Source organism: Symphodus melops (assembly GCF_947650265.1).
Source record: "Symphodus melops genome assembly, chromosome: 1".
Classification (NCBI taxonomy): domain Eukaryota; kingdom Metazoa; phylum Chordata; class Actinopteri; order Labriformes; family Labridae; genus Symphodus; species Symphodus melops.
The window spans coordinates 4,264,006-4,277,354 of NC_136691.1; the positions used below are offsets into that span (position 1 = coordinate 4,264,006).

The 13,349-nt window shown below is 40.8% G+C and overlaps 2 protein-coding genes and 1 long non-coding RNA gene across 3 annotated transcripts; 1 reads left to right on the top strand and 2 right to left on the bottom strand.

The window, feature by feature from the left end:
* Positions 1–422: 422 nt before the first annotated feature.
* LOC306835778 (THAP domain-containing protein 6-like) lies at positions 423–4,623 on the bottom strand. The gene is made up of 8 exons (XM_079362507.1): positions 4,379–4,623; positions 3,599–3,791; positions 3,348–3,431; positions 2,841–3,105; positions 2,609–2,762; positions 2,222–2,347; positions 1,774–1,919; positions 423–1,535 (listed from the first exon to the last, which is right to left on the bottom strand). The coding sequence occupies exons 1-6, from the start codon at positions 4,552–4,554 to the stop codon at positions 2,227–2,229; spliced, it is 993 nt and encodes a 330-aa protein (XP_079218633.1). The 5' UTR covers positions 4,555–4,623; the 3' UTR covers positions 423–1,535; positions 1,774–1,919; positions 2,222–2,226.
* Positions 4,624–5,188: 565 nt separating this feature from the next.
* Positions 5,189–8,397, top strand: ccdc25 (coiled-coil domain containing 25). Its single transcript, XM_079363089.1, has 9 exons — positions 5,189–5,470; positions 5,629–5,676; positions 5,790–5,829; positions 6,328–6,379; positions 6,994–7,069; positions 7,198–7,301; positions 7,390–7,592; positions 7,680–7,725; positions 7,884–8,397. Exons 1-9 carry the CDS (start codon positions 5,446–5,448, stop codon positions 7,911–7,913), a joined length of 624 nt encoding a protein of 207 aa, XP_079219215.1. The 5' UTR covers positions 5,189–5,445; the 3' UTR covers positions 7,914–8,397.
* A 3,098-nt stretch (positions 8,398–11,495) lies between these two features.
* Positions 11,496–12,710, bottom strand: LOC306836160. The gene is made up of 2 exons (XR_013780741.1): positions 11,702–12,710; positions 11,496–11,627 (listed from the first exon to the last, which is right to left on the bottom strand). It is a non-coding gene; the product is annotated as an uncharacterized lncRNA (long non-coding RNA).
* Positions 12,711–13,349: the final 639 nt, after the last annotated feature.

Genomic DNA, 13,349 nt, shown 5'->3' on the forward strand with positions numbered 1-13,349 from the left:
CTATGTATTTATTTTAGATATAAACATTAGTATCATGTTACCTTTATATATCCCCGTTCTATGAACAAGGAGTTGTTTAGAGATGAGGCTTTAAGGTTCAAGGTTATTTCATTATGTCTTTTGAGGTAAAAACCACATAACCAATACAGTATAATACAAAATGTGCACCCAAACAAATAAGACAACAAACACCCAAATTATATAACTATCTCACCAGCAATAAAATACAACCCAGCTAATTATTTATTATTTTCACTTCTTTAACATTTGTTTTTTTTTCAGTTATGGAAATTCTTTTCATGTAGTCGTGACATTACTGAAAAAAAATCTTTGACTTTTGTTTTTAAAACATTAAAAATAGTTTTTTTTTTGAGAATGTATTCAGAAAAATAGAAAATTATTAAAAACAAAAGGTAGATCAATAAATAGATGGATAAATACTTCATTGATCCCACAAAGGAGAAATTCATGTGTCCACTTGCAACAACATTCATAAATAGGCAAACAAACACATAGCAGGAGGCAGCGACGGGGATGCAACCATAGACGTCTAGCTGCTAGATCGAGCAGAGATGGAGGCAGCAGAGATGGAACAGCATTTGTTTCAAATAACTTTAACGAAACAAAAACAATTTACAGAGATATTTAATAATGTACAATCCATTTGCTGAGGGTTTTTTTTTTTCTTATCCAACCACAACAACCTGCATGTTTCTGGCTCACCGTACAACAAATCCTGAAATTAGAGGTAGACCAATGTAAGTAGACAGTGTGGTTGCCGATACACTACACTTAGGTCTATAATGTGATGTCATGTGAGGCTTGACCAATCCAGCTTTAGAAACTTCACCTGGAGTGTTTTTTTCTGGGTTTTGACATAGGATTTCTTTTTTATAATGTCAAACTAAAGTGACTAAGTTTAAGCTTTCCTCTAAAAATCAGACAAGAACTATAGTCTGGCTGCCTAAAGGTAAACACACTAATTATAATTAGTGACCATGGGGAAATTATCTACCAGCCATGTTTTTTCCCCCAGACTTTGACTATTGGCACTATCAGTTCTAGTCAAAGTTCACTATTGGGGGGACACCAGTGGCGTACTGGCACCGTGCGCGTCCCCATGTATCAAGGCTCAGTCCTTGTGTAGGCGGCCTGGGCTCGCGCCTGGCCTGTGGCAGTCCTTCCCGCATGTTTCTCCCCACACTCACTGTACCTGCAATGTACACAAGAATGTTGTCCACAAGACCATCGAAGCAGGTGGGAAGGTAGTTGTGGTCTCGTACAAGGGCAGAAATGTCAGCAAATGGGGATGCATCGTCTCCTCCTGCGGTAGACAAATCTGCAGCTGACAGGTTGGTAGATGTGTCGATGTAGTAGGACTGGGCAGCAGAGGACATTGCTACAGCTGGTAGGAATTCTGCGTCATCCTGTGCCGTCACATTGCCTTTGCTGCTTTGTCTAACAATCCCACACCGGGCCATCAGCTTCCAGAAGATACTTGAAATGCCTGGCATTAAGGTTGTTATTCCAGCGACCTTAAAAAACACAAGAGTCAAGTAAGGCAAGTAATTTAAAGCTGTCTTTCAGGTTCAAGGGTAAGTACTTAATAGTTCTATTTTTATGTTCAAAGGTAGGTATTTAGATTTAGCGGTGCAGCCATAAAGGTAAGTATATGGGTAGGTGCGGGGGAGGGGCGCAGGAGGGACTAGTGGAGTGAGTGTTTGCTGACACTTTGAGTCACTTAGTGTTGCAGCTCGTAAATATAAACCCTACCGGATGCTCTGATGGAGTTGAAGAGCAGCTCCAAGTGGTCCTGGCTAGACCTGTCGGTCAGTACATATCGCTGTCCTTCAAGCAGCAGTGGAACCATCGACATCAAAGTGTCAATATTGATGACAAAGCCCAGGATAGAGAGGAACCTTAAAAACAAATGATCCTGTCAAAACAGGACACTGGAAAGCAGGGATGCAAACACATACGGTGCAGGGTGAAAGTAGTGAGGGTTTCTGCCGCGGGGATGCCAGGGCTCACACTAATCTATATTGCACACAATTCACTTCACTGACACATTTCGGGGAAAAAGGGGGCAGTAACCTAAAAATGACGAGTTTGCATCCCTGATCTTAAAATCCTGATCTGTTTGAGGTTTAGAATCCTTAAAAGTTATTTTAGAAGAGTAAACCTGTTTGAACCAATTCACAACAGAACATGCAATACATACCGTTTCTAGTCTTCCAACGTTACGGTGACACTTCCGTACTCGTCCTCGTCTTCCTGGCGCGGTCTTCCAAGCATGTCCAACATCATTCCGTTGAGACCAGGTTTGGCATCAATAGAGCTCAGCCACCTTAGTACAAATGAAAAAGTAGACATTTCACCACTTACACAAGCATCTCTATTGTGGACACTCAATATACTAACGTACTAACAACAGCTGCAAAATGTCTGGTCATGTTAATTCATATTTGAGAACACATTATGTATTAACTACTCTCAGGGTTTAAGGAAGGTTTCCATCAGTATTTCAAAGTCTGTCTGGACAGAATCATTTAGTTCACTCCATCTGTAAGTGCTTAATACATTTTAAAATGAGTCATCTGAAGAATACCTCTGCAATGAACTGGGATGTGGGAGGTGAATATTCAGAGTCTCTCTCAGGTAATTGTAAGCCTTTGGACCATGCAGATGGAGCGTAAGGGCAAAATCTCTCTGGGCCTGGGTGTAGTCTACACCCTGCCTGGACAGGAGGTGAACCGGAAGGTCTGAAATTCAATTAGCAAAAGTGATTTAGTACGTCTTCTTTTTAAAAGTAAATGGATAGTCTAAAATGTGTATTTTACCTGAGTAGCGGTCAAGCTTGTCCTTCAGCTCTTTGTTGATGAGATTTTTGTTCTTAAGCTCCCTAAGAAGAGCCTGCATGTTTTTCTTGGCTCTCCTTTCTCTCGTCATGTAATTGATCTTCTCACGCTCCAGTTGCCTCACTCTTGCAATGGCTGCATTGAGTTTGGCCTTTATAACTTTGGGGCAAGCAGGCAATCCATATGTGTGGTCAGTAGGTTGTCGCTTACGTCTCTCGCCAGTGGCTCCCATTTCCTTTGGCGAAATCTACAAATACGGTGCATAAAGAAAGAGTCAAACTCAAATCAACAACAGTTACTTTTTTAACAATTCGATGTTCACTTATGACATAGGCCAAGTGAGATAGACAAAGGTTCTCAAACCATTTACACAGAGTACCACCTCAAATAATATAACTCTTCCAACACCATCATAGACCTTCCTGGGTACCACCGAAATGAAGGATAATGACCTCATTTGTTCGTAACATTCAACATGCAAATACTCACATCAGGCTGAGGTTTATCTAGAGACAAGTCCAGGGGGCTCTCTTTTTCTTTTATAGAGGTAGTTGAGCTCCTTGTTGTTACCGGCTGAAATAAACACAATTAAAGAAGTTTTGATTGTTTTAAATGTGCTGTAATAAAACAACACATTATTTATTCCCATAGCAGAGAGAAAAACTAAAGCGTGACATTTAATCAACATATTCTTTTTTTTTTTAATACAGCTTGAATTCATGTTGACCAATGATACACACCCTTTGACGACGAGCAGGGAAGTTGAATACTGAAGGCACAACACCAGGTCTAAGCCGGACAGTCTGCCCGGTCCTGTCAAAGTCCTCAGCCCTGAAATGCTCACTGCAGATCTGTGTCCGGTCACTGGCAACAAAGTCCTCCCTTCTTAGGGCAACTTCCCACCGGGTCCTACTCTCTCCAGCTTTGGGAAACCTGAAACACATGAGAAAGATAGCCAGCTCTGTAAATCATTGTAAACATTTTCCAGCCTTTTTTCTTTGAACAGTAAACATTAGGACAAAAATACCCTCCTACATGATCACATATTTTGGTTAATTTTATGTATTTATGCAAACATAAAGAATAAGAAAAACATAATGCAATAATTTTTAAAAGGTGTCAAAAACGAAGCATGCACTGATTGTGCAACCAAGAAATCATGAATTATAGCAATGAAACGCAGTTAGCTGATTGTTTTAAAGGCAATGCAATTAAATATGATACACTATTTCAATGTCACTTATCGTCATTTATGAAAAGCCATGATCTTGTTTGTTTTTTTTAAACTAAAGCAGATGCCAGAGTCTGGTCAGTCAAACAGTGGATATGCACTCTGCAGATTACTTTCTCATGTCAATATACTTTACAATGTAGCTATGCCCCTGATGTGTGTGCAAACGGGTTGGTTAGTACTTTCAACAACTAGGACCATAAAAATCACTTGAACACCACGCACTCGTAATTTCCAATTTACTACAGCACGTGAAGGCAGCAATAGTCATAACAATGTCGTATCTTACTTGTGAAAGGTGATCCCACGTTGTCTCGTTTCGACACAGCGCCGATTGGAGCATCCGAAGGCTGCACAGAAGTCAGGCATCTTCAAATAGTAGATAGTGGATCGTTGATCGATAGATTGCTGATAGTTGATATTCAAAGAGGTGTATTTCTGAAAACACAAAACCAGCAATTTCATGTGTCTTAATAAATCGCAGTAATCTAAGTTTTGTTTTATCAACAAACCAAATCACTTGGAAATTATGTACAACTTAGTTTTTTTAAAACAAACGAGCAAACAAAAGAAATTCTGCCGCGAGGTAAAACATCTGAGTCAACTTTGTAATGTAGCTACAAGGTGCCTCGTCTCTATGCCAAATTAGACAGCTAATAAATACAACAACATCCACAAAGTCATTTAGACAATGAGGTTGTCGTAAAAACGTTATTGGTTTTGTTGGAGCCTGTAAAAAAAATCCCGGTTATTGTCTCAGCGTTGCTAACTAGTGAAAGACGGGGCACAAATAAGTCGTTTTTCGAAGGCAAAAGCGTCAAATTAAACATGTACAAGTATCCTATGTCAGACCTACGTAGAATAAGGTTTGTAATAAGGCAATCTGTTTGAAAATCCATCAATATTTCAAGAAGTTCAGGGTATTCTTGTTTAAGCTGACCACTCACCTTCCAACGGCTACAGTGTTTATATATATCTAAGGCAGCTGCCTGAACCAAGATGGCCGCCGTGTTGCTACGTAACCGAATCCCGCTTGAGTCATCTAGTTTTATATATATACACACACACACACACACACATATATATATATATATATATATATGATTGTCGGACAGCAGCTGTAATCACAGACTGTAAATATATAAATATAATAAATAAACGTCGACTTCCTGTTTGCCACGCGCTAACCCTCTGCAGCTTCACACAGCGAGCCAACAACTTCCGGGTTCACACCTGTGCACGCGAAAAAGTGACAGCAGAGACGATCAGCTCAAAAACAAACTCCTCATATATTGTGTCGCGTTTGGTGTCAGCTTTGAAGTACGATAACTTAGAGGAGACTTTGAAGAACACAAAATGGTGTTTTACTTCACAAGTGCCGGTGAGTAAAGAGCTCAGTTAGCAGCGATGCTAGCTCGTAGCATTGTGAGTCTTTAAAGCAGCTTTTCTCCCATCATGTGTCTGTGACTTTTATCTGTTTGTCTTTAAAGCATCATGTGTCTGTGACTAATTTATTTATTAATGAATCGTGTCTCTCAGTGGTGAACCCTGGTTACACAATCTACATGGGGAAAGACAAATATGAGAGTAAGTTTGTTATTGTTCAGTCACTGATGCACAAACTATACATACATTCAGTTTGTGATTGTTGTATAAGTTAAACCATACACACTCTTAACTTGTTGGGATTGTTTTTGCAGATGAAGATCTAATAAAGTACGGATGGCCTGAGGACATTTGGTGAGACTTTTTTGTTTGTTTGTTATAGAGGGATATGGCCTGAAAATCAATCCTCAGACTTCTTCATCTGAGTTTTGATTTAATCTCATCTATAAAATGTGCTCAGAGCTAACTGAATTTCCCCCCCAGGATCAATAAAGTAAGCTGACATCTCTCTGGGTTAAAAGTTCAAGCTGTAAACTTGTGTTATTTAAAATACACAGTTTGCAGTTTAAAGGTACAAATGACTCAAAGCAGCTTTAGTTAAATCACTGTAGCGGGATGACACCTCAGCTGTCTCTGTAGGACGTAAACGAGGAGGGAGGATGTGACCTATATGAGCCAAAGGGGAGTTACAGAGTAGTTAAAGATGATCACTAGATTTAATTTATTTAAATCCTCAAAGACTTTGAAGACAATTTATCACCCAGCTCTAGAGTCGAGCAAGAAAAATACTTTTGTGTGCATGTTGAAAGTTGTTTTTTTTTAACCATCTCTTGCTTTTTTTTTTTGCTCCAGGTTTCATGTGGATAAACTCTCCTCTGCCCACGTTTATCTCAGGCTGCCAAAGGTAAGAAGTTAGACCTATAAGATGAAACTGTACGTTTTCACCATCATGTCTTCAGTTCAGATTTCACAGAGTTCCTGCAGAACAAAACAAGAGAGGATCAAATCCAAAACATGAGGTGTAGAATCTAAGACCATGAGTCCACCTCGTGGTCTGGCTGTGCGCTCGCATGAAGCATTAAAGCCCAGCACGTCCGTCCTGTCTCTATGACAACAGTCTGTGGACAACGGACGGTTTATGACTTTTTACCACGTTTGATATTTGAGATCGTTTATTATCCGATCAGACGCGGAGCAAAGAGGGCAACCTTTCTGAAAAGATAAAAGATTATCACCTGAAGCGGCCGTACAAAAAAAGGGCGGAGCGCTTGAAAACTAGACGCTGGGCGCTCTGCTTTTTCCTCCAGACGACGGCCTGCCGCTGTAAACGCTCTGTACCCTTTAAAAAGAATTAAACGTGAGGTGGACACTCGGCCTAAATTGGACGAGGGGTAAATCACTTTTCTTCTAACTGTTGAGACGTGTGTGCTCGTGAGTCTCAGCACAATCCTAAAACAAGCTGACGCTGACACATGGAGATCACCCAGATTGACCCGTGTGTGTGTGTGTGTGTTCCAGGGTCATACGATAAATGAGATCCCTCCAGAGGTGCTGATCGACTGTGCACAGCTGGTGAAGAACAACAGCATTCAAGGTAAACAAAAACAACAACAAGACCAGAGACTTGATCATCACAGATTATCAAAGTGCTCGAGAGCTGCCACATTTCAAATGTCCATCCGCTGAACAAGCTGCTGCTGCTTTCTTTGTCGCCCCTGGCAGGCTGCAAGATGAACAACATCAACGTGGTTTACACACCGTGGGCGAATCTGAAGAAGACGGGCGACATGGACGTGGGGCAGATCGGCTTCCACAGACAGAAAGAGGTCAGTGACTGAACGTCTGGAAGGAAAGAAAACCCTCATCAGACTGTTTGTAAGAAACCGAGTTCAGAGTTGTCTCTCTCTCCCGCAGGTGAAGATCGTGGCGGTGGAGAAGAAGGTGAATGAGATTGTGAACCGTCTGGAGAAAACAAAAACGGAGAGTTTCCCCGACTTGGCGGCGGAGAAAGAGTCGAGAGATCAGGAGGAGAGGAACGAGAAGAAAGCTCAACTTCAAGAGCATAAGAGGAAAGAGAAGGAGGAGCAGAAGAGGAGAAAGGAGATGGAGGAGCTAAAGTGCGTCGGACACACTTTATTTCTACCATTGAATAGTTAAACCCTCTTTACTGACATGTGTTTGTTCTTGTTTTGGTGTCTGTCCAGGAACTATTCTTCGCTGATGAAAACAGAGAATATGAAAACTAATGAGGTGAGAACGGACTCTGGTTCCCACACAGACGTGGTTGGGGTATTTTTTGGGTCACAGTTGTCTCATACCGTGCTGTCACATGACGTGCGTCACTTTGGATTGAAGCGTCTGCTACATGAATTGTGGAAAATGAACTCTTCTTGTGTGTTGGTTTGCAGGACGGCTACGATTCAGACGACTTCATGTAAGTGGTGACAGACGGGGCAGCAAGCACAGCGGCTCCATCCTCCGGCCCTCCGACCTGCTGCCGCCACGCTCCCCTGCTGCTTTTCGCTTGCTGCAACTCTGCACAGACATTGAGGGAGGGAAAACAAAGACGATACCTTTTGTTTATTTTTTTTTGCTTTTGGGCACTTTGGAGCAGAAACATCAGCCAATGAGGGGACAGCGCTGGGACCTGCTCTCGTGCTGATTGGCTCAGACTCTCTGTCCAATCCAAACCAAGCTGGCTGGCCTCCTCATGACGGGATCACACTGCAGATTAAACACAGGATGACATGAATGCTCAGGAGGGAGGGAGGGAGGGAGGGGTTGTGTATTACAGATTTTGATGTGTTTAAACTAGTGTAGATTTATTAACCCTTCGTTTCCTTTTGTTCATGTGCTTATTTCTCTGCATGTCAGATTTTATTCCATATAATTCAATGTATGAATTAAACTCAGTTAAAGTTACTTCTATGTGGACAAACCCTTATATTATGTTGTGCCATAAATCTGTCCCAGTCATAAAGTGGTGCCCTTAAGGATTGTGCTGCTTCTAAAAAAACCACTTTGTTTTATTCTTAAAGCTGAAGGTAGGTAGGTTTCACTAAATGTTAAATTGCAGCAGTTGCTCAACTTCCTCTTTTATTCTAGGTGGTTAAACAATGACACAGATGACAGGTGAATTCACCTGTTAATTATCAAACTGGAAACTGCCGCCTCCTCACAGCACGCAGTGTGTGTGATTCAGTAAGGTGCTCTACATTTAAAAGTTAACATTTTAACACGTTCAATGTTAAAGAGGATATCTCTGAGATTCACTTCACCCAAGATGTTTTTTTTCTTCTGTTCAACGTTTAAAATCTTGATTTCATGAATGAATTTGTAGCAGCTCGTGTTATGAATACTTTGGCAAATCAGTCGTTTCAGAGGGTGTAAGGATGAGAGAGAGAAGAGAGATATTTGAGGCCAAAATGTTTGTACCATCTGCATCTCATATGTAGCTTTGTTTTAAAAAAAAAAAAAGAAACAACCACCTGTGCTGCAATTTGGAATAAAACGCAACACTTTCCTCTGCTTTTGTTTTTGCCTGCATTAAACTTGTTCTCAGGTTCAAATGTTTTCATCTGTATGTAGTTTATCAGCGGGGCTCTCTAACTTTCTGTGTGCTCACATCTGTCTCTGATCCTGCTGCATGTGTTCGAGTACGACGGTAAGCCACAGAGATTCACTGGAGATGTCGGTACAAATGTTTGTAATAACAATTAAGGCGATTGCCAGTTCTGATACGGATCCTTTTTTGGTGTAAGACTTCAACAATGCCTGAACATTTTCTCTCGTGAGAGAGTGAAAACAAGTCAGAGTTTTTTTAATCTGCCCAATAAAAAACAAATACACTTGCCTTGCCTAGATGCCAGCATTAAATTGATTTGGCAATGAACATCGGCTAATGACGTCTGTTGGTGCAATATTATTTGTCAATGCCTGTCCACGGAAAAGAACGTCAAGGTTTTACTTTACAATACAACTGGGTGTTGTAAAACCCCCTAAAAAAAGAGAAAAGGATCAAAAACAGATTACGGAACAAATTACTCAACACAGTTTTTATACAGTCCCTGTTCTTTCTGAACTGCGCTGCAAAAGTTTGAATTGAAATCAGACTGCACCAATCATTTTTCTCACATCTCAAACTTACTCTCCTGACAAATATAATTTAAATATAATTTAAATATAAATGAATTAATCTTATATAGCGCTTTTATAGATGTTTTAACAAGGAAAAGAAATAACGAAACATGGATGGGAGTTGGTGTTTTTGGTGATTTGGAAGAAGTGCGTTTTTAGGCATTTGGTTATTTTTTTTATATCTGCTATAATTAACCTTTTGGGCTTGTGGTTAATCCTGCCTGTTATCCAGGATAACTTCATCTCACTACTGTGATTCTTTGCTGTCTTTCTCTTGACGTAAACAACGAAAATACGATGCTGGAGGATGCGGGCATCGATCCCGCTACCTCTCGCATGCTAAGCGAGCGCTCTACCATTTGAGCTAATCCCCCGTGTCACATAGCGGGAATGACGTCACATTTCGTACGTAAACTGAGCACGTTTATCAAGTTATTGTAGGACTATTATATAGGGAAGGATGTGTTGGTCATATAGCAGCACATAATGTCACTTGGGTATTCACAATGTAACAACTCACCTATGAATAAACCGGCACGTGAACCGGTTGTAAAAAAAACCAAAACCACACACACACACACTAAAGTGGCACAAATATATAAGTATTTCTACCTCATGTTGTAGATTTACAAACAAAAAAAAAAGTTTGGAGGATGCGGGCATCGATCCCGCTACCTCTCGCATGCTAAGCGAGCGCTCTACCATTTGAGCTAATCCCCCACGATGCACCGTGCTACTATGACGTCAATTTTTATACCACAAAATCGAAGGGCTCCGATTTCTTCAATACACTTTAGTGTTTAGTAAATACATCCTTGCACGTCTGAAGTTACAATTTTGGCATAAATTACAACAATATCCTGCGAAATTATTCTAAAGGGGGAAATAAAAATGTGAGGTCAAAGGAAAGATTTCAGTTACTGACGGAAGAACCAGCCAATGGTAGAAAGAGGTGTTATGTTAATTAATGTTACCCGTGAAAAAGAAAACAGTTCTCATTTAGCTAGCAGTTAGTTAACTGCAGTCTTGTGGTGATAAACGTACAAAGACGACGCTATTTACGGTATATTTAATATACAAAATAATAGTTTTCTTTTTTTGATCGAAACTTGAATGGTCTAGTGATGGTTCACTTTGCAAAAAGGAAACCACTTGAAAAGTTTAACATTAGCTTTATCACTCGATCAGCTAAGCTAATGCTACTTGTACGTCGTATGGCGTTTTTTGCCACAGAGTGTAAAAATGATTACAGTTCATATTATAAACCAAGAAAAAGCACTCCTTCGAGCCGGATTTGAACCAGCGACCTAAGGATGTCTCACTTTGAACACTACAGTCCTCCGCTCTACCAACTGAGCTATCGAAGGTGCCATGCAAACATACATGCAGGCAGCCATTGTATGCTAACACCCGGCTAGCATATAATGATAGGAGACCCTAGAGTCTAGGTAGTGAAAAATGACTTTAAATGCATTAAAACATGTAGAAAAATAAATTAAATAACCACTTTAATATGTATTTATTATTCCTGCATTTATTCATTAATTTTAACAATGTACTTTTGTGTCTCAAATCTCAAATAAGGGATTCTTTCAAAATGAGTGATAATGAATGATAAGTATTATGGTAGACTACCATAATAGTTATAAGTAATTAATATTGTGCTCTTTAGTAATTTCCTGGTTGTGTTATTTTTAAATAAAGTGGAAATCAGACACCATGTAGAGTGAGGTGGTTCTAACTAATACATAAGCCCGACCACACGGGGGCAGCATCACCCCATGTATCCTATAAAGTCCCTTAACACAGGCCATAAAACTACTAAACACAACGTAATGATGTTTTAATGATACTTTGTTTAACATTTAACCCTTTTTAAAAAAAAATATTTAACTGTCCATTTGAGCGTAAAAACAAGAATTAAGTTAAAAACTCACCATTTGGAAGGTGATCACCTCACCTGCCTTCACCTGGACGTGATGATGGTTTGTGGACATGAACAAGGATCTAAAATGCTGAGGAGTTAAAACAAGATGATTTCATGAGGGTCTGAATGATCCAGGAGCATGATTTCTCATAAAATGATTACTTGGAGGATGCGGGCATCGATCCCGCTACCTCTCGCATGCTAAGCGAGCGCTCTACCATTTGAGCTAATCCCCCATGATGCACGTTGCCGCCATGACGTCACTATATAAATAACAGCACGTCGCGAACCAGTCCAGACGTAAAGTATGAGCGTGCAGGTGTGATGCAGATCGCGGTGTGCTCTACTCCTGATAAACGTACAAAATTAATGTTTTAAAGTGATGCATTATTAAAATAGCACCTGTCTTGTAGACGAATTATCACCAATCAAATCCCAACGCTTATGAATACATTTAAAGTAACAGAAAACACGTAAATATTTCTAATTGATGAGACGAGAGGTGGGGAACGGTGTTACGTCAAATTATGTTACCTTTCAATAATCAGTCATTTCAGCTGTGACTGTTAGTGAAGAAAAACAAACAGAACCGACATGTTCATCCATAATGTTGTACATTATTATGATGTTTCGCTTCTTATAACATTCGTAAAAGAAATAACATTTTATGTTTGGCTATAGCTTTGGGTAAACAACGTTGTCAACGCTAGTTAGCTTATAAGTTAGCTTATTCGGCTAATGTGTCTTCGCGGCACCTAAAGTTTTCCGAGGTTTTATATTATATCATGATTTAAAAAACATATTCCTTCGAGCCGGATTTGAACCAGCGACCTAAGGATGTCTCACATTTCACACTACAGTCCTCCGCTCTACCAACTGAGCTATCGAAGGGGATGCCGAGGACTTGCGGCCATGTGCAAACAGTAAATGAGCCCAGAAACCGTCTGCACGATGTTGGACTGAAAATGAAGTCGCTGCTGTTTGTGATATAAAGACGGGAGTCTGATAAGCCATGCACGACACAGTTTTCCTCTTTGACACCTCTGCAGAAGTGGTTAGACTTTTAGATGATTTACCCAAAAGACACTTGTGAGCCGTGTGTGCCTATGCCGTGAATTTGGTTGTTTGTGTGTATATGCTTTAATGTCCACTATTTTGGGAGAGGCAACGTTGTAAATGTGCAGGGGCTGTCATGGTTGACACGTCTCTGTAACATCGCGTGGAGGTCGGGGACAGTGCCTCTGGACTGGCAGACCGGGGTGGTGGTCCCTCTTTTCAAGAAGGGGGTTCCAACTACCGGGGAATCATACTCCTCAGCCTCCCTGGGAAAGTCTATTCCAGGGTACTGGAGAGGAGGATCCGGCTGTTTGTCGAACCTCGGATTCAAGAGGAACAATGCGGTTTTCGTCCTGGCCGTGGAACACTGGACCAGCTCTACACTCTCCAGCGGGTGCTCGAGGGTTCATGGGAGTTTGCCCAACCAGTCCACATGTGCTTTGTGGATCTGGAGAAGGCATTCGACCGTGTCATCCTCGTGTGTGTGTGTGTGTGTGTGTGTGTGTGTGTGTGAGTGTGGGGGGGGGGAGGGTTGTTTGGGCAGGCCATCCTCACTAACAGTCCCAAGGAACCTAAGAGAGCTCAGGAGCTCCCAGAAAACAGGAGAGGTTAGAATATAAAGATAGTGACAAGCAGTGACAGCATATAATTGTTTCACTTTCTCTGACAAACTTAAAGCTGCATTTTTCAGTTCTGACCAGACGTTTCCAAACCTCATTCCGGTTTCCTGCAACTCCATTTTTGTTAAGGACTA

What these genes read in the sequence shown, in the direction of transcription:
- LOC306835778 (XM_079362507.1), bottom strand. Translation starts at nt 4,554, where the DNA reads ATGAAATTGCTGGTTTTGTGTTTTCAGAAATACACCTCTTTGAATATC. An exon ending in TAGATAAACCTCAGCCTGAT is followed by an intron (nt 3,106 to 3,347) that starts GTGAGTATTTGC and finishes CCGTATTTGTAG; the next exon opens with ATTTCGCCAAAGGAAATGGG. An exon ending in CATCCCAGTTCATTGCAGAG is followed by an intron (nt 2,348 to 2,608) that starts GTATTCTTCAGA and finishes ATTTGTACTAAG; the next exon opens with GTGGCTGAGCTCTATTGATG.
- ccdc25 (XM_079363089.1), top strand. Translation starts at nt 5,446, where the DNA reads ATGGTGTTTTACTTCACAAGTGCCG. An exon ending in GTTTTACTTCACAAGTGCCG is followed by an intron (nt 5,471 to 5,628) that starts GTGAGTAAAGAG and finishes CGTGTCTCTCAG; the next exon opens with TGGTGAACCCTGGTTACACA. An exon ending in AGAATATGAAAACTAATGAG is followed by an intron (nt 7,726 to 7,883) that starts GTGAGAACGGAC and finishes GTTGGTTTGCAG; the next exon opens with GACGGCTACGATTCAGACGA.